General features: G+C 31.6%; 1 protein-coding gene across 1 annotated transcript; it reads right to left on the bottom strand.

The window, feature by feature from the left end:
* Nucleotides 1-11346: 11346 nt before the first annotated feature.
* LOC124362074 (1,5-anhydro-D-fructose reductase-like) lies at nt 11347-17952 on the bottom strand. Its single transcript, XM_046816245.1, has 6 exons — nt 17785-17952; nt 16805-16972; nt 16369-16566; nt 14190-14443; nt 11850-12009; nt 11347-11659 (listed from the first exon to the last, which is right to left on the bottom strand). Exons 1-6 carry the CDS (start codon nt 17884-17886, stop codon nt 11519-11521), a joined length of 1023 nt encoding a protein of 340 aa, XP_046672201.1. The 5' UTR covers nt 17887-17952; the 3' UTR covers nt 11347-11518.
* Nucleotides 17953-22394: the final 4442 nt, after the last annotated feature.

Here is a 22394-nt window from a genome sequence, read left to right as displayed (position 1 = left end):
AACAAAACAATTTATAAAATTAAAGAATTATTTTAGAATACACAATATAAACCTGAAAAGTTAACTTGGACATATTTGTTGATTATTTAACCGGTAAAAATAAAACCTTATGCGTAAGGCGTTACCGTTTACTGGTTGAAAGACCAATCGCAGCTTCACCATACATTACGGTAAACGCTAACTCTACACGACTGTAACGTAGTTGCCTTATATATGGTCAGACGAGAAGGGGCATGTTGACATCGGTTCATGGTCGGCGCTTTGATTAATTTTGAAAAAGATGCTACCCGAATGATACCCGAGAACAAGCTATTTAACAACATTATTTAACAATCGCTTTACTAACATTTGACAAATAGATTTCGATCCGCCACTGTAAATGTCACTTAAATGTAAATCATACTTACAGTTTTTCAAACAATTAAACGAAGAATCACAACTACTCACAGTCTTTCTATATTAAATTTAGTCTTAGACAAAATGAAGGATAATTAAAACTAATTACGTTTATGTATGATATATATGTTACATGATATAAGGAGACAGAATCCCTTATGTTTTAGGAATACAAATTGATCGTGAGCTATCTTGGAACAATTATATTATGATATTCGTAATTTGGAAAAGTATTTCGTATTTGATATATTATAAAAGGCCTTAAAAGGCCATCGCAAGGCAGCTCATGGATCACTGGCCTTTGTGGGAATTTGATCAAAAATATTAAGGGATGAGTTCGTCATCGGCACTCCCAAACTTGATGGTAGAACTTTTACAACTACCTTATTTTTAGCCATAGCTGACGTCTTAGACCGCTCGTCCATCGACACTCCCCACTTTCATAACATATTATAATACAAATTATACAGAAATATGTGTCACAATGCTGTAAATGCATTTAAGGTTATTTCAACATTTATTTTGTCGACGGATTTTTTTTATGCACATGGCTTAGTTCATTATGGTTCTTTTCTTATCTTAAAACATTTTAACATAGGTAGTAACAGCGCAATGATAGTTATATTGTTTTCTTTTTAAATTCAAGTTCTGAAATAACAGAGCAATAGCGATATTTTTAAACATTTCAATGCATGCTGTAATTAATATTGGTTAGTACTGTTACCAGGTATGTTCTATTATAAAACTTTTAATGATGATGATCAAAATTAAATATAATTTCAAAAACTCAATACAACTGTGATGACTAAGATTATTAATCCTCGAAATATTAATTCTAATATTTATAAGGAAATATTATTTTCATTTTTTTCTTACTTCAATCTGTGAAATGAACGTTCTTGAGCTCATCTCGTTAAACAAGTTAAGATTCAATCTTCGCCCCACGTCTTCCATAAACTTGATTATGTCGACATTGATTTAGAGTGAAAAGAGTGAACCCTTATTATTTACTTCAACGTTATATTAAAACCATTCTTATGATTACAAACTACAATTACCACCAATATTTCACTCGTACAGACGGTTACTCCATATTTAATTAATGACTTTAATTCTGTTTAAAAAATATTAATTAATTATTTTAATTGTTAAGTTTTAAACTTGATGTTTACTTAATTTAAAACTAAATTATAGATGTGTGCTACTGTTTTATATACGCGACATTAAATATGTGAGGGGTTTGGGGAAAGAGAGGTTTTGTATCTATTTATCCAAACCTATATAGTCAGGGCATTTAAACCATATCTCATATAAAAGATTAATAAATTACAAAATTAAAATCGAAACACATAAATATACTATATCAAGAACATAGATTATGTTTTGATACTTATAAATAACAACTTGATTGTACTTTCCTGATAAGCAAACATAATAGAATAAGTATTAATTAATAGATGAGAAATTACCTCATATATTATCAACCGATTTCCGGAACTTCTTGGCACCTTAGTCTACAGCTGGTAGTACGGGTTAGAGTTGCCATAAATATTATGTTCTACACTCATTAGTTTTAAAAATCATTCATTCCTAATACTTTTTAAATGCTTGCAGCAGCCTTATGAATTCATGTAAACATTATAATGTAATTAATGAATAGCGACCCTTCCCACGCACAAGGTATGCTTATGTGGGAAGTACATTTCAGTAAATAACTAATAGCGGAAGCTAATACATTTGTTACATATAAGTACAAAATATGTGCTATCAATGTTAAATATGTTATAATGTATGAAACTGTTTTTTATTTGATTAATAATAAAAATCTCATATACAAATAAAATATTACATACATACATTCAAGTATTTTTCTATATCTTACAGTTAAATGTTGGGCTATCTACAATTTAGACCATATTCACAATAATCATGTTGAAGATGGATCTTATCATATTACTTACTTGTAATCACTATATTTAAAATAATTCGTGAAGTGTCATACGAAGATAGTCTTGCTATCGGAAGGCTTCACACAATAACAAAGTTTAAAATATTGGTTGTGAATTTTCAATATGGTGATCACGTTGTTATCATTAGGGTAAGATGTAACAAATGGCCCTAAATTCGCCTTTTTGTAAAGTATGATAAAGAAAATGATGTCATTCTGTGCTTTTTGTCATTACTATTTAACACTGTATAATAAATGAAAGAAATAGCATATGTAATATAAACTTTATTCCTATTACTCAAAAGTTATTTTTAGGACAAATCAATTACTAGAAGCTCACAGAGGGTAGTAAATACAAGTAATCTATAGATTTCAATAAAGTTGTGTGTTAGATCACGCGAATAGTAGTACTAGGCTTGGCCCTAATACCACGTTGCAAACGGTTGTTCCAGTTAGGCTTCTGTTTTGTGGCTTACGCTGCTAAAATCACACATATAATTCCATTAATTTCAATACAATCCCGCATTTCACATTTATTGCTGTGTTGATATTGACTAATAAATGAACAAATGGTGTGCTAAGTGTTGGTATGAACGTGATTACAAGGAGCGGGAGTCACGCAACCTCTTGTACATATTAACAACTTGATCATCAGATAGCATATCTTACACCACAACACTTGGAACACAGGAGTCTCGCGTAACTAACAGCCTGGCGATGGGTAGGAAACTGTTAATGTTAATGTTGTACCGTTGGACGATAACACATGGGAGTGGTGACTTCTGAGGTCGTAGTACTAAATACTCGAATTGCAAAGTTTACTCATAAGTTCAATTTAATTTATTAAAACTTACAAGCACCACTTTTAGATGGTAAATGAAAATGTATGTAATGCCACGTTGCTGCCATTTAGAATATAAGAACTAAAAATGTATATCTTCTAGGTGGGCCTAAAATATCCAATGTTCTTTGAAATTATGCCTACGATGTTTTACTTTATAAGACATTAAGATTTTACTTCCCTTCGCAATGTGTAGACTCACAACCCGGGTGTCGGCGTCTTGGCACGAGACAATGGCACTGTAGTCTAAGAAGGGTTATGTCTAGTCGGTGGTTACTAGACGATGAGTAGAAGTTAATAAACTGGTAGCCCAAATACAAATAATACTCAAATAATATGTGCCCTGTGAGCCGTGAGACACGTGGGGACACGTAAACTCGCCTAAAACAAATTCGCGACGGTATTAGCCATTTAATGATACAAATTACTATTTATAACAACGTGCTAGGACGACGCCACCACTTTTATCTATTTCGATCAATCAAATAAAAGATCTTCAAGGGTACGTTACTTTACTATTTACAACTTTACTTTACGTTACATTCGTTTTTATATGTTAGGCATCAAAGGGCTAATTTAATAATACGAAAAGATAAATTTTACTTACGGACAAAGCGCGCGAGGTCTGCTCGGTCACATAGTTGGGCTGCTACAAAGGGTTAGAAGAAGATATTCATACGCGTGCCAATTAGGTAGTTACTACGCCCAATAATTTAGTTCCGGAACATTGGATAAAAATAATATTAAATTATACTGGCTGACTAGGTTGCGAAATTTACATTATATAAAATTTAATTAACCAATTAACGGTACAATGTGTTGCATATATTAACTACAAAAAGGAGGACGCACGCACCACTCAAGCCCTTGCATATTAACTACTTGATTCTACTTAATGTATTCCCCCAACTGTATTTCTCATGACGATAATATTTTTGATCAAAACTTGTTATTTATATTTTGTATGGAAATTTTTAGATAAAAGTTAACTATGATGATGCTTCAATTTGTCTTTACATAGAATAAAGAAACACTGTGGTATATGCTATAAGTAAGATTTTAATCGTATTCTTCAAAAAGATGTGAAGAAAATAATATTATCATATTTTCATATCAACTGATACGTTATATATTTATTTATAAACCACTACTACAGTAATAAATAATTTTTCTTTAGTGAATCAATGAGAAATATGTGTGTTAATTTAAAGATAGTTGCATTATTTATAACACCATTATGTTAAAGCCCGTATCGTCCTACAAGGTTTAAAATTAAGCAGTCTTTAAGACTTTATAAACACGATTACGGAGTATTTTTCTTTCTTATACCTACCTCTAGACGTTTTGACACCTGCGGACACTTTTTATATGACTGACCAAAATTCTAGAGGATCTTATAACAATGTCTGAGAGAGTAACAAATATTTTAAGATCACCTGACCATAAATACTTGAAAACAAAGTACAAAAAATGATAGGGACAGATAACAGAACATAAACAAGTAATCATATTACAAAGAGATAAGCGAGCTAGGAGTAAGCCACACCAGGTGTCACGTAACAGGCTTCGCTGAGGTCGCATGTGAAATATCAAGTCTATAGCACATTTTATTTTCGAGATGTACTGCAATTGTATACAAATTAAAAATCGAACGTCTAATTTGGTACAATATTCCCGCACGTGCAAGATAAAACTGTGTATTTGGCCTAAGATAACACAAAACTCAAGAACACCTTCAAGAGATTGTATCTGTCTTCATCGGCTTATCTTGGTCCTGTTAATCCTCGATAACAGCGGATAGAAATGCTTACCGGCCTCGATGTCATTTCCTATATTTTTAACCTTGCTATTATTGTACAAGGAACCTTATTTATCAGCTTTCTTACCAGACAAACACACTGCATTAATGATATAATGATACTTTGTTCATTTTCAATTTTAACCAACGTAATACATTTGTTATTTGTAATTCTTTGGTACTTTTGTGAATATGATTCGGTTGTGTAATTTTAGACGAATTTTCTGCAAAACATTATTATTTTGTAATGATTCTTGTTTATACTGTCTAAGAAGTAAAATAACAATTATACTAACCTCTGAGATCAAATGATTTTTTTATCTACAAGGCATTTATTGTTGATTATACAAAATTTAAATGGAAATTCAATTCCGTTACCCTCGATGTCAGTCAGGAATATATCTTTAATTACTTAATTATTTAATTGTAAAATTCAGGGTTTGTAAAAACAGCTGAAAACATTTTTTTACACCAATAGCAGATGAAATATGAGAACTTTGCACAGTAATATATGGCTGTCTTAACTATTTTTCGTGTAAAATTATCACATACCTACTTTAGACATGTGCCTACCTACTTTAAACATTCCAGATGCCTGTGTGGAATGTTTTGAAAATTTAAAATGCAAGCCTATGTCAATATACATAACATTCAGAAGGTGTTTATTATTAGAACCTAACACCGCAAATCACACTTCATGAGCTTCGTTACAAAATGGTAGCATTTAAAACATTTGATACTGAACCTTCAAAACGGTCGTCATTTTGTATAAGAGTCACTAGCAGACAATAGAGCACTTTGAATACGTACATTAGCGATGGAACTTTGGGACCGAGCCCCATAGTCGAATTTATTTCAGATATACAAAATCATCTACCATAGTAAGAATTATAATTGATATAAAACACAAGTATAACATATTAGATTCAAATACCGAAATTTTGGCATAAATTCAAGAAATTCTTTTAATAATATAGATTCGTAAAGATTGATTCACATTCTAGATTTATAAGCGGTAGCCTTAAACCACGTGTATATTATTATACAGGTTAGCACATTGATCAACACTTTTAAGATAGATAATTGATGTTCGCCGTTTTCTCAATCTTGTTAAATAGATGTATCAAGCAGGTGAGTTATTGTCTGTATACTTATCTTTTGATTTTATTTTATTTGAACTGATATCCAGAAGAGATTAAGCCCCATCCCATTCTCATCACTATTTATAAATCTAGTGTATGTGATTAATTTCCGTTAATAACACTAAAAGATTTAATTTATTATATTATACATTATAACCATACATATTCATACAAACATTATTTACATTTATAATTATCTTTATAAAGGCGTTCAAGTTTTAACAAGACAACTAGACAATCTTTGCGCCTTCAAATAAGTATAAGCTTCTACTGGTTCATTGTGAGATACAGTAAGTATTTCAATGTAGCAGGCGTTGATTACAATTCTTAATGTTCTATGATTTTTACGCAGGCACTCGACTATTTTAGTAATTATCATCAATTTAAATAAAAATAATTATTCTTATTCCCAATTTTGAGTTTTAACATTAGGAAAGATGAATTTTATTACAATATAATTATTTATGTACGATAATTTTCATAGTAATGGTAACTTTGTATGTATTTTTATATTTAAGTTACATTTAAATAATTGTAAAAATAATTTCACGTGCTGTACGAAAGTGCTGAAAGTTTTCATACAGCGATGTGTATAATTTCCCTCAAAAATTTACTTAAGAGACAACTTTATTACTTGATATTAAAAATTGTAATTGGAAGAATTGGAAAAATATTCAAAATACTATTATTGACGTTTGTGTAAACAGAATTATTCCTTGAATAACATAATAGCAAATTGTATGATTGTTCTATTTATATACTATACACATATTAATATTAGACAAAACAATAATATATTTCGTAAACATTATTAGTAGAATTTAATTATTATTTATGATTTATATATTGTTTTAAGTTTCAAATTACTGTGTAAACGATTTATATGTAGAACTCATAAGTTAATGCTGCCAGTCAGTAATGGTGTATAAAGAACAAGAGCTTGGAAATAACCAACCATTAGACCAGGGTGGGAATGTTAGCCGGAACGGTAACCATTGCTTATGTTCGTCCTGGGGCCACTTTTATTGCTTAGATCCTTCCTTAGATCTCTTCTTGCTGCTGCGGGAACTGTCCTGAGGTGAATTCTCTGTGATTACTGTGAAAGCTGCGACATTTACTACTGTAAGGTTGGTACTGTGGGTTGTGTGGGTTTTCCAACGCCTATACCATCTTTAACTGATAGCACTAAACGTTTGTAAGAGTCGCTGTAGCTTTCCCCCACAAGAACAATGCTAATTCTCATGCACTTTTAAGCCCATTAATCGTAGTGATATGGGAGGTTTCTCATTTTATCATATGGTATATTCCATAATTATGTAATATTTGACCCTTTCATAGTCACTTCCGGTAGTAGATAAACGATACATACAAATTGTCATATTAAGTTTTTTAACTTTTTAAATCATTTCACTGACTTGTATTGGCCCTAAATATTTCACTGACTTGTATTGGCCCTAAGTAACCAAATATTTATGTGTTATTTGTCCGTATGATGTTTATCTCTTTCGTAACAATTCTCTTTGCACTTTTAGATGTTCATAGTATGTTCATAAAAATACAAAAATTATAGTCAAGTAGCAAAATTAAAGTGTTTCAAACAAAAATCCAACCCTCAAAATAATTATAACAAATACATATTTCTTAGTATTGTATTAAGTCATTCTCAGCTATCAAATTGAGAAGAAAAACAACTTATGTAACTATTATCAGTTAGAATTCAATTCAAGAACAATGATACACTTCAGCTTGTGACAGTTGTAAGTGCTTAAGATAAAGTATTCAAAGGTACTTAGGACAATTACACTATTTCATACAAAAGTGATTGTTAGTTTTACGTTTGTTCGTCATAAATCATTTCAAAGTAGAACTGAACAGTCTGCCTTTATTCCAATTTAAAATTACTGCACTTGTGACAAGAAGGAAATAGCATTTGGACGACAATTGATATGGTATATTTGAAAACTATTATATGTAATCAAAAGTAATGTAAAGTATTACAAACTCAAATTTAACTACAAACAATAATTAAATACGAAATCAAAATTAATCAAAATTCACCTTATTACATATAAAACTCAAAAATTATAAAGTGAACTAAAGTCAGTCAGTGATACAGTGTTGCAGGGATGATTGTTGAAGAGGAGGAGAGCAGAGATATTATTGAAAGGTGAAGAGGAGAGAGGGATCTGGAAGAAGTGAAGCAAGATTATTATTATAAAGAAACTGGTTACATTTATTCAGCAGTATTTGAAAGGTTACTTTATTAAATTCTTATCACTGAAGTACAAAGAAGCAGAAGACAGACATTGGGTGAGAAAATTCCTTTTAAGTTTACTAGTGATTCATTGGAAGAACATAAAACCCAGGAACATTCGATTTGCTAATAATTCAAAATTAATATAATTAAAAAATTTAACAACAATTATTTTTCAAAATTACAACATCTTTTATAAAATAAAATACCCAATATTTTCTATTTCATTAAGCCAGCACGACCACCCTGCCCTAAAAAATTAAGAATTGTATTTAAAAATTTACCATTATTGTATCCTCCATCTTGTTTCAAAATTCAAACTTGTATGTCAATTAATTTATCATCATTAAATTTCACATTTATATCATACTGAGTTATTTGTTATTTCTAACTATAATCAGAATACAAATAAGTTTAACCATTTATTTTAAAGTGTATAATAGTAATAGTATATTACAAAGTATTCAAGGGTACTTAGGACAATTACCCTATTTCATACACAAGTGATTGTTAGTTTTACGTTTGTTCTTCATAAATCATTTCAAAGTAGAACTGAACAGTCTCTGCCTTATTCCAATTTAAAAATTACTGCACTTGTGACAAGAAGGAAATAGCATTTGGACGACAATTGATATGGTATATTTGAAGACTATTATATGTAATCAAAAGTAATGTAAAGTACTACAAAATGTAATGTTTATCAACAAGATCAATGTAATTGTGGGCTTTTCCAATGCATAGGTTTGATAAGTATTGACGTCGTTATTGGCCAGTAAAGAAGGATATGTTACGGAAAACATATTTTGGTAGAGGAAACCACAGACAGTAGAGAAGGATCAGATAAGTGCAAAACTTGTAGGCTCTTGGTTAAGCCATACAATTCTGTAATGTGGATCAAAACTTAGTAACTAACAAAATCTTATTACACGTTCTATAAAAAGAACTAGTTATATCCCACTCAAATGCACTATCCTTGCTATGTTAAAAATGTTCATATTAGTTTTAAGAACGTAACAAACACAAGCAAGGTTCCCTTCGTTAAACAAAAGAAATGGAATAGGTTTATCATTAACCGATTACGATGCAGTTATAACTGTCTATTACACCTGAACTTCAACATCAATCACCTCCTTTATCTTCTAACTGTTCAGCTTAGGTGTTAGTATAATATATGTGTGAACAGAGGAAACAGATTGCTTCATTTTGTAGTGTTTTCTCTAAATTTCACGCTGTGGAAATGACCAGACACTAATTACTAAAGAAATCGCCATATGATAGAAGAAAATATTAAGCTACTAAGTTAATAATGGATTTTCACCACAGTATATAAATCTATATGTCGAGCTCTTAAGTTGTGGTACACATACTCATGCTTGACGTTTTGTCAAATTTGGCGGCTCCTAGAGGGTCGAGAAACTGTCTTAAACTAGATATTTTTAGTCGCTAATAGATCACCATTTTTATTCTTCCATCTTTCCAACAACTAAATGATATCTGATGCCCAAAATAATCAATATTTATCCAAATCTTAACGTAATAAAACAATATGTTTTACACGATTCCATTGAGGATAATAAATCGTTTATTACTGTGATTTGTTCATAAACCTTAAAACTTTGCAGAATTACTTATTCGTTTCTTAATTAGCTATTTTGAAACAATTGTATTCCAGATCAAAATCAATTAATGCCATTGACTGGTTGAGGAAGGTTTCTCAAATTAATACTCACATAATAGTCATCACACTTACTGCAACCCTAACATCGTCATTGGACACCCTTCTATTCACCGCTTGTTAATAAAAAAGTTGGTACTAAAATATTTTGATAGCATACTGGGGGAACGAAAAATGATTATTCGTATGTATCATGAGGTTCTTCCGGAATAAATAATGTCCATATAGTAAATAAATTACATCTTCAATTGCTTCCACCTCCATACATCATTATTTAGAAAAGTCTTACACAGTTCAGACACTCAAATCCGATAAATGCTGTGAAGAAATTCCTTTGGAATCAGGTAAAGGTACGTTTGGGGTGGAGAGGGTGGCAAAGATCAGTAATTAGAAATAAAACTGTAATCCCTAAAGCCAGAAGATACCAGCAGAAAAGAAGTTCCTGTTGAGTTGAGAATATAAGGGTCCTATAGCTCACAGCAGTCAAAAGCGTACACTGACAGGTTTATAGTTCAGTCATAATATGCGTCTCAGTATTATATCTATTGGATGAGAAGCTTGCGATCACGAATCAGTGAAGACGGCCATATAAGATCTACTGAACAAGTAAACCACGCTGAGCCTATAACCGCATCATGTCTACTGAACATGTTGCATGTGAGTACGAATCGGTGACATGTGTTCCGAGATTACATTCAACAGTAACACATTCATGAGTTTTAGTGTTGTATTTCGTGGTTTCAATTCTAATAATGTGCCGAGTTATATAAATTGTTGATTGAACCACGTTCATGATCCTATGTGACAAGTCGTGTGCTATGTTAAATCTACTGAACGACTGAACCACGTTCACGAGTCAGTGACGAGTATCCCGGAGCTATAGGATACGAGTGCGTCGTGTGGATTTGGTCCGAAACTGTTTACTGTTAATCAAATCCACAATCGGTACGGAATGTTTTCACTGAATTCCAAATTGTACATTTCTATCGCAACAAATACTTTTAAATAGCCTCTGTCTTTGAGTAAATAATTCGCAAAAAAAGAATTTATATTACAATTCATTGAAATGTTATATTGCAGCGCCCATTGGTGTTGTAATAAATTGATTGTCTTATCTCCTCGCTTAATGCAACTAGCTATCAAATCGTTAGTTGATCTAGATTTCAGCTTGGAGGGACGCTATCTTATAAAAACCTGATAATTTTTATACTGATAATAATAACACGATATGACCAACAATTATTAGGTTATTTATTAGGTAGTGGTTATTAAAATAAATGTTAACATAGTAATACATATACAAATTGTATTTGTAATATAGCAGCAACACTACTAATACAAAATGACAATAATACATGACATGTTATATCGGAAAATATAAAAATTCACACACTTGTATCTTGCATGTTACAAATAAATATTGACTCAGTAATCCTTGTTAGTTATTCTCTGTTTGGAAGCAGGTTATGGTTTTCCATAGGGGCACTCAGGGTGTTTATCGTATCCTTTCACCATATTGGAGACGAAAAATTTCCTTCCACCTTCACCCAAGTCGAAAGCACCCAAATCAGCCATATCTTTGTCCGTTAGTTCAAAATCGAAAATCTGAAAAATGAAAATTATTTTTTAATTACCATGGCAACTGTTTGTATGAATATTTGGGTTTTCATCATGCATATTGTAGTATAATAAAGTACAGTAATTTGATTTAAATTTAATGAAATATAATGATACAATTATTAAACTTGATTTATTATACATTTATTTTTTTGTTAAATTGAGATTGTGGACTCACGTCAATGTTCTGCTTGATGCGGTCGGGGTGGGAGCTCTTGGGTATGACGGCGACACCGAGCTGCACCATATGTCTCAACAACACCTGGCCCGGGCTCTTGCCGTGAGCTTGGGCTATGCGTATCACAACCTCCTCCGTCATGGGGTTCTTCTTCTGCTGTCTGTCACATAGTTTCTTATTAAGAAATGAGATTATCACTTTTAATCTACTAGTAAAGAAATTATGCAAGACAAATCTCATGACGTTATTAGTAGTTTCATTGTAATTTTATTATTGTTATTTTCAAAATTTTGGTAGAATGCTATCACAATCTACCTTGATCACAAGGCGGTCTTTTTCCAAAACACTTCAGTTACTTATTACAAGCACTAAAAGGAATCAAGTTAAAATATTATATTTATTTTGTTTTCTATACCTAAGGTATTAGTAATACTTTACTTCTCGTACCACCTGAGAAATTTAGCAGCAGTACTACCTTTGATTTTATTAGTTACATAAGAAATAAATCATCCAATGCTATGATTTGAGTGAGCAGACTGCTACCTGTATCTACCGTATGGGAGTGAAATGTCAGATAGCAAATATTGCAACAATCAAAGCTACGTAGCGCAGCCCTAGCGTCGAACCTCAAAACTAACTGAAGTAATCTATCATGCCTCATCATACCATGTCCATGTAAATGGATAATACAATCTCATGTACAGTTAATACAGTCAAAGGTACTACTACAATTGCGTGGTAATTCCAACTGATATTCATTATTAACTACAGAAACTGATTCATTTAGAAAGTGTGTGGATTGCATAATATTATTTGACATGATATGAATATTTTAAAACGAAATTATATTACAGCCTCTACACTGAGAGAACAAGCAAAATATTACATAAAATCAGTAAATTCACTAATCATGTTTTAAAAACTGAAGTTATGAAATGTGTCATATAAAAATTGGTGATAACTGTGACTAATAATTATTTTGCGCGAAGCTGTAGTTGACTAAGTAAGGTTTGTAAATACGGTGGAAGGAAATGTAGTTTTAATACAAAACTTGTTCGAAAAACTTATTCGATTGCTAAATTTGTTAAAACATTGCTTTCCATTTTAGTTTTAGAAATAATAATGATTATATTTACATATATCTGATAATTCTGTACTTTATGTCAATAAAAATAACAAATTATGACTTGAGTAAACATTTTCAGAGATTATCGGACAGTAAAATACTAAAACAGTATTAAATATTGAAACTACCCAGAACACAAACTGTGGAGGAAAATTCATTTAAGAAGGCTCACAATACCTGAAGTAAATATTACACTTTACAGATGATAGGATTATGCATTTAATGAGTTGTGTATTTCATATCAAATAGAAGAAACATACTAAATTTTCTGTAAGGTCCAAGGATAATGATAATTCGGAACAATCCTTCACGCACTGAAAATTCTGAATACGAATTTGTGACAAAATGTATTGTAACTAGCGAGTTATTTCATTTAACGATGAAGATAAAGAATGAGTCCATCAAATCAAATCCTCCAACGCGATCGCAATTTTGTAATCTATTGAAACTACTCAAATTGTTGATAATGATTGTAAACCAGCATGATCAGGAACTCAACTCTAGTAAGTACGCAGTTAAGACTATGTAGAATGTCTTCCATACTAGCCTTAAAGTAATTATATTGAGTCAAGCATTAAAGTATGCTGGCTATCAGATGAAATCACTATTCTTTGGTTGATCGATGTAACGCCTAGTCAATCCGCAGGTAAGATAGCACAGATTTCAGAGTGGACCCTGTGCAGTGATCTCTCTGAGTTACGCTGAAAGCCGTTCTAGAAAATTAACTGTAGGGACTTACTATAATGGTATTTTTTAACAACTATGCCTTACATCAGAAATGTACATGTAACCTAGCCAAATTTTTATATATTCTGACCTTTTTCCTTTCCCACGCTGGACATCCTGACTTGGGAAAGTTTCATTAATTTATGACCAAATGCTATCTGAAACCGAACCTCAATCGGAAAATAAATTCAATGTTCTTATTCTTGGTGACGGGAACTACTAAAGAATGTCTTAGTAAGATTTCATACCTACCTTATGACTCCGTGTATGAAAATAACAAAATTGAAGAATTCATGATTTCAATAACTTTTTCTATTGCACATTCTTTCTTGCAACATCAGGACTATGTCGTCTACATTAACCTTGACCATAAAGCTCGATTGCGGCTGATCTTACAAAAGATCATCAACTGTCAAGTTCATAACTCTAGAAACAGTTTGCGAAGTACAAGATCTCTACTAATCAGTTTTAAAACGCACGATACTCACTCAGTCATGTTTCCTCCTTTGTCAAAAATAGACACGGCAGCACCAGAGCCCAGGGTTGCAAAAGATGTGACTGGGATCCCGTTTTTCTTACCCCACTCGCGCAGCTCTTTCCGCTGGAAGTAGAGATGGCACTCGACCTGGTCCGTAGAGGGGCGAATCCTCGCGACCTTCAGGATCCGCTCCATCTGGGCAATTGTGAAGTCGGACAGGCCGATAAACTTGGCCCTCCCTGCGTCCACTTGGGCCTCCATCGCCTGCAATATTAATTAACAGTTATTGTCTTGTATATCCATTATTTTTAAATGGTCAAATCGAAATCATTACTGCTACTAAATACCATTAAAATTGTTGATAATGAAAATAGCTTTACAACTACATGAATGTGATACTTATACATACAGCCCAAAAGCCATACAGCCTCAGTATGTCATTATAATGTCTTTATAGTAACTCAAAGCCACCATAAAACTATGCCTGCCTCTCAAGTTAAATCTTGCATAGTGTAATTGTTTATTTTAAATAACAAATAAAATATGGCATAAGGACTTTATAAATAGCAGGAGAGATATTGCTGTCAATGATTCATTAATGGTGGTGAATATGGAATCGTGAAACTAGCATTATTTCGTTCTAATAATTGTAGGCTTAGTCATAATTTAGAACGCAAATTAAAAAAGGGGTTTTTGAATAAATGAACATCTAATCATTTTAGGACTGAACCAAACGTTTTATTTAATTACCACAAAAATGTTACAGTAATTAGTATAAGGGAATGAAACAAAAAACAAGAATATAAGTTGCATGTTTTTATAGCAGGCTATCTCTAATGTAAATGTGAGACAAACTACCCCCTCACCCCCTTGCAAGACCCCTTATATCGATAGGTTTTACATTATTATGTTTTATATATTTTACATTAAAGTATGAATGTGTGGAACAAAAATATTATGGGATCCTGGTAATTTGATGAGAAGTTCATTAACGTCAAATATTAAGCTTAAATAACTGTTCTTAATTCCGTTCATGGTTTTTATAGTATATTACCATTACTAAAATTCCATAAACAATGGACATACAACACATTCGTTTAATCCTTCAGAAAACTTAAAGATGTGCATTTCAAGTACATTAAGTAATATGATTGATAATCGTATCTACTACATAACAACAATCACTAAACGTGTTACTATGCGCTAATCTCGAGAATTGGGCTAATTTCTTTTAGTAAAATTATAATTAAAATCCGAGGTGATTGCATATGAAGAAAAAGGATTTGAAAACTTTCCTTGAATAATTTCTAATCCTGAAAAATGGTAATACTTGTGTTTCAAAATCCAATGTTATCTCACATTAAACAGCTGTTGAAATTTTCAGCTGAAGTTTAGCAAAGTGATTGAAACATTTGTTTACTCAAAGGCCATAATAAGCTTCTCAGTCTTATGTATGTATATTTTCTTCGTCGGGATAACAAAGCAAACTAGACTTTTTCACTGGGAATATGTTAGACCGAAAGTAGATTAAAGGACCTGGAAATAGAGGCTTTTTGACCGAAGTATGTGTCCGAGAGCTACATCGAATATTGTTTTTTCATCGGGGTAATAAGCACCAACGAATACAGCTATGACCGCAAGTAAATTTAAATGACCAGAAGTAGACACCTTTCAACCGAAGTAGGGTTCTCAGTCCTAAGTGTGTATATATTTTTTGTTTTCAAAACAACAAGGCAAGCTCAAACTGAACTATGGGGCTGAAAATATCTTAGACCGGAAGTGCATGACAATGGCAAGTAAACTATGTTTGCCGAATTAGGTTTAAGAGTTCTATGTATTTGTACTTGTTTATCAAAGCAAAAAGGCAGTCTCAGCAATGGCGGCAGAAATACAATTAACTGCAACCCGATATGTACATACACGTTCAAAATATAATATAAGAGTATCTCTGATCCTATTTAACCATAATTACTAAAATTATATGTACTTGATGTTTACCTTCATTTGTTTGAAAAATACCATAAGGCCCCATCATATTACATCATAAGCGTTTTTATTATTAATTAATAAGGACTTCAATTTCGAAAATTTCTTGCAAAGCCGTGGGTAACGGATAGTGTTTATTTATTATTATATTATTGTTTAGTTAATATCAGGGTTACATAATACAAATAATGGCATATGATTACCTTCCACAAAGCAATGTGATCTGTGTCTAAGTCAAGCTTCAGGTATCCGTTTTCGTCCGTAGGAAACAGTTCCTTTCCAGGCTGGAAACCCACTGGTTTGTGGATCAGGTACAGGTCTACATAGCTTAGTTGCAGGTCTTGCAGAGACTCCTTCAGGTACCTCTCTACCAACTTTTCATTGTTTCCCACCATAGGCAGCTGTAATAAAACATAAATAATTTCTTGAATAAAACCATATGTTTTTATTTTCTTGCAATCTAACTACATATTTAGCAAGAAATGATATGAAATAGAACTCTTATGACGACATGTACTCTAATTTTATGTGAAAGTTGTTAATTTCGTAAAGGCTGATAAAAGTAATTACGGTTATCAAAAGACGAATTAGAAATATTAGTTTATTTGAAGATCTCAACCTCCTAATTTATTTCCTCACCTTAGTAACGACGAACAACTCCTCCCTTTTGATTCTGCCGCTATCCAACCACTTCTTTAGTGCATTCCCCACTGCTTTCTCGTTCCTGTACATGTAGGCGGTGTCGAAGTGTCTGTAGCCAGCCTCTAGGGCATACTCCACTGCCTTTGTAATGTCCTCGTCTGACGACTGTAAAACATTAACCATAACAATACCTTTTTATTATTAAAAGCAAATTAAACACTGGTTTTTATTCACTGTTACTATAATATTTTCTTGATAGTTTTTTTCTAAATTTTATAGGATGTCTAAATATAAAGTTTTTAATACAATAGACTTATTTCTGAGCAACCATATCTTTACTAAAACTCTCTTTTATTTGAATATTTTTCATTCAAAACTTACTAGCCATAAGTAGTTTTCTAAACGTGCTATAGAATTTAGTTGTATTTGTAAATTTAAAACAATTTTTGGAAATTTATGAACTTTTTATTATGTAAACTGAGTAATTGCTAAAAAAAAGATATTTTTTTTATTTTGTATATATTTTGTATATTTTGTATCTTAATGTTATAAATACAAGATAATAACGTTAACTTTACCTATTCATTCAAACTTTAGTCTTCTGGTTCCTTATTATTATAATTCTTTAACTTTTATTGTCTTTGTTGCCAATTTAAGAGTCTAGGCTAAAAAACAAGGGTACTGATTTAATTAAAAATGTACATCTACCATTTCTTGTCTAAATCGTGTTTTTCTAATCATAATTTAGTACTTTTAAAAGTAATAGACAAATAAAATTACGAATTGAATCAATCAAACTTCAATAAGTTCAACTTTCCTTTTGTCAGCACTGTAGTATAACTTAATTTTTATTTTTAACTCATTTCAGATTTAATTTGTTATAAACAAGATTATGTTAATATATTGATGTGATATATGTCATAAAACCAATTTTCTGCACTTCTGTTCAAAGATGACAGTAAAGTTGTTGTACTCACCCTCTCCTCCGTGCTCCTGGCCAGTGTCCCGAGGCCCACGACAGGCATCCTCATGCCAGAGGTTGCGGTAAATACAGAGTCCTTGGTCAACTTAGCAGACATCTCGGCAGCGAGTAACACTCTTCTGTCACTTGAACGTTTGTTACGACAAGGCAAGCTCTGGCAGCGCTCACGATATATACTGCCACTCTTATCGCGGCCTTTACTCTTATAGATAACTCATGTAAGATAACGTTGCTAATTTACCTCAATGATTTTTCTTTCACAACACTTCGAAATTAAAGGTATCATTAAACATAGGTTTCATAGACACATCAAAGACGTAAGGGAAATATGTGAGTTTGTCCATATTTTTAGAAGTATTAATATTATAAGATAGTATAAAACCTGAATTAGGTAATATAATTTTTACAACCAGTTTTAGGTAATACAATTTTACTTACTTTTTCAACCGAAAACATTTTTCCTTAGAGATACAACATTTTAAAATAAGACACGCTTAAATAGGGATTTCAAACCAATCTGAACTAGTTTCAGATCTTTTCTTAGTTACTAATTAAAGTTATAATTTTACCGTCAGGTTCGTTTTCTATATTCTGACCGGATACTGCCTATTGAATATCCCTTATACATTTTTATACATTAACTGGTAAATCATTATTACGTTGTTGGCTAAGTAAATGAGAAGCCTATCACTCGATGAGCTCAAAAATTAATTTCTGTCTAACTGTCTGTCTCTCTGTCGAAAGTGAACTGAGACATAGACTTGTAATTATTCATGAATCTTTATTCCTACATAGGTAACATCATAATTAATTATTGGTATACGTAACAATATAGAATTTAGCTGATTATTGGCAAATATGCTCACTGTTATCATTGCTATCCGTGATGGAAACAAGAAGATAGCAGAATAAATATTATAAATAAATAAACAAACATTTATAAAAAAGATCAGTACAATAATATGAATTTTAACTAGTGATACTCATATTCAAAGAGTTAAAATAAAACATAATAGGATGGAGTGGAAATATAATAATACAAATTGTATAATAATAAGTTATATTTGACTTAGCGCAATTTCACGTTATACTTCACTCGATAATTTAGCGGAACTTTTATTTAAACATGATGGCAACAATAAAATCGCACGGTTAATAAACTATTACATAAACACATTAAAATAATATGAAATTTTAACATGTGACATCAGAACTTGAAATGATCTATGTAATTGAAACTTTCCGAGCAATGTCAGCGAAGACTCTTACGCTACACAGTAGACTCCTACCTTTTATGTGGTAAATTCGTTGGATAATTAATTGTTGTATTTGGTAACTACATATACTATCGGTCTCAACCAAACATGTAATGAACATATACTGTACAAAAAGTTTATAGTAACGGCACTGTATAATTTATATTACTTTCACCCAAAGCGACACTTGCGTGATCTGTCCACAGCACTTAATTTATATCCCTACATTAGCACCTTGCTTGTAAAACAACCTCCTTTCATATCGCATCGTCTATTTACATATCACAAACATACTTCTGTCATAAAAACAGAGGGTTATTAACATTTTTACCGTCATAAGTCTTAATGACTTCATGCAAATAGATGAAAATTGTCACATTCATCAATCAAGTTTTAATTATACAAGCTGCTATTTTTTCGTTTTGTTTACTTCAAGGTTCGTAGCTCCCACTATTCCACAATATGTGTCCTGTTACGCTGATTGGTTAAGTATTTTTATTTATTTATTCTCAGTGGTTAAGGTATATTTTTCTATTGGTCAATGTTTATTACAAACAGAGAAGGAGCTATCAACCTCTGGTGTAATTAAATCCTAAATTAAGGCCTCCTGATATGTAAAAAATAACCCATGATATCATGACATTTTGAATGTCTTACCTATGTACTCCGAATCGTCTTTTTCAACTCAAAAGTCAAAGTCTAAGCTTAAGGCTGCTAATCTAATAGTTCTATTGCGTACACTATCAACTAATGATTTAATAGTACACTTCTTTGACAGAACTATAACTGATAATTTATGTAATTATTAATTGTATTGCTCTTTTAATAGAAAAATAATATTCATTCATAAAAACAAACACATGTTCATTGCACTGAAAACTGTAATAAGATCAATCTTGACATATATTAGTACGTATTTATTAACTGGAAAAGTATTAAGATCGTCAAAGTAATTAATCACAAATACATTTTTTAGCCAATTTGTAGTTTTGCATTTTCTTAATGTATCGTTAACGTTTCACGTACAATGTTCTCATGTTCTGTTTTAAAATTTTGAAAAATATATTTCTTTGAGGATTTAAATTTAACGATAAATAACAAAAAATTATTGCATTGTTTCAACTTAATATGAGAAAATATAGAAATTTTTAAATCTACAAAATAAAATAGTAGTTGACGTTCTTAGTTATTTTTCCTATAATTGTGTTTTTCAACATCGAACTCTTACATTCTTTTTTATTAGTTAGAAAATGCTTAAATATTTTGACACTATTGACATATATTGCTAATATCCTCAAGTAACTATATTGTAACTGATTATTTGTAATACATAAATGGTGTAACGTATTTTAATGCATGATAATGTATTACTTAATTGGTAAACACGATGTTGTATCTCATGTTACTTTATGTCCTATTGCTCTGAAGATATTAATTATAGTTTAAAATCGATTAACTTTTCGTCTATTTTTATTTCTGTCACGAAATACGAATGTTTCTCCTTGTATTGCCGAATTAAAATGTGTTGAGTTAAAACTCAATAACAAGTACTCGTATTAAACGGATGTGACTAAAATAAATATAACTTCATAACATGACATAAGATATCTGATATCTTATCACACCGCACAATTGTATGCATTGGAGATAATGGTATGAAAGTACGGGAGTATACTGACTGATTATATTAGAAATTAATTTAAAACTCTGGAGTAAATCTAATAAATTGGATCATTATTCTGTAAATTAATAAAAACATAGCTCATGACTATAAAAAGGTTTTTTAAAACATGTATATGATCCGATTGATCAAATCTGTGTCAGGTTCAGCTTTTACATATGGAGATGGGCATTCTAACTCAAGAGACTGATTACTAAATACTAATATAGTTTCCCCATAACCAAGTAACGCATGGTTACTAAGTACTAATATAGTTTCCCCATAACCAAGTCACGCATGGTTACTAAGTACTAATATAGTTTCCCCATAACCAAGTCACGCATGGTTACTAAGTACTAATATAGTTTCCCCATAAGCAAGTAACGCATGGTTACTAAGTACTAATATAGTTTCCCCATAACCAAGTAACGCATGGTTACTAAGTACTAATATAGTTTCCCCATAACCAAGTAACGCATGGTTACTAAGTACTAATATAGTTTCCCCATAACCAAGTAACGCATGGTTACTAAGTACTAATATAGTTTCCCCATAACCAAGTAACGCATGGTTACTAAGTACTAATATAGTTTCCCCATAACCAAGTAACGCATGGTTACTAAGTACTAATATAGTTTCCCCATAACCAAGTAACGCATGGTTACTAAGTACTAATATAGTTTCCCCATAACCAAGTCACGCATGGTTACTAAATACTAATATAGTTTCCCCATAACCAAGTCACGCAATGAATTAGCACGTTCGTTTTTAATAGCGTCATTTGTCAAGTTTCTTAAGAGAGTGGACATAACTGTGTATTAACCTAAAGCTTTTACAAGAACTAATCATGCTCTTAATTAAGTGTGTAAATTTTACATACATTTAGAGTTTTAAGCAAAAACATTCTATCCCCGATTTTTTCTTTTATTAATGAAGGATAAACAGAGGACTAACAACCCGGATAAATACAAACCTCCACCTCCCTACGATGCTGATGTTTTTTACATTGTTGGAAATAAATTGACTCGATTACATGGTAGTTAACCACGTTTTTCCTTCAGGTTGTATCTAAATCCGGAAATTATAGAAAGAGTTTTTTTCTATTGGAGCAGAGAAACAACAGCAGCTGATAATAAAAATAAAGTCTTACCTTTGCTTATAGTACTAACTGGTATAAATAAGCAAAGCACCTACCAACCAATCCAGCAAAATAACGTCATTGTACGTTTATGTTACACAGACGCGCTGAATGACAAGACACATGGACTTACCTCCGGCCTATTGACCTGAGAATCAATAGGTACGCTTTCTTAATATCCTGTACGTGTAAAGTGGTTTACTGTGTACTTTAGCGAACTTGATATAAGTGTAAAGATATCAATAGGTATACTGTACACAATGGTCGCTTGGAGATATCCTGATTTCTGCACTCTATCCAGATTTTCTTATACACCCCCAGGATACGTAAGGTCTTGAATTGGGGGAACATTGGAAATCCTTATTTAAATAATTTTACATTTCTAACTTTAAAGATGTTATTAGGAGATCTCATGATTTCTAGACACTTGAACGTTGAAATCTCTAGAACCTTTCTATCATCTATCACCAAGGGAAGACAAACTGACAGATATATGGATTATTTGTTCTCAAATCAATAACGCTGTTCTTTGGGCCAAGAGAAAACCATGT

The sequence above is a fragment of the Homalodisca vitripennis genome, chromosome 5 (genome assembly GCF_021130785.1).
Source record: "Homalodisca vitripennis isolate AUS2020 chromosome 5, UT_GWSS_2.1, whole genome shotgun sequence".
NCBI lineage: Eukaryota > Metazoa > Arthropoda > Insecta > Hemiptera > Cicadellidae > Homalodisca > Homalodisca vitripennis.
The sequence above is the reverse complement of the archived record's forward strand: the minus strand, read 5'-3'. Positions and strand labels throughout refer to the sequence as shown.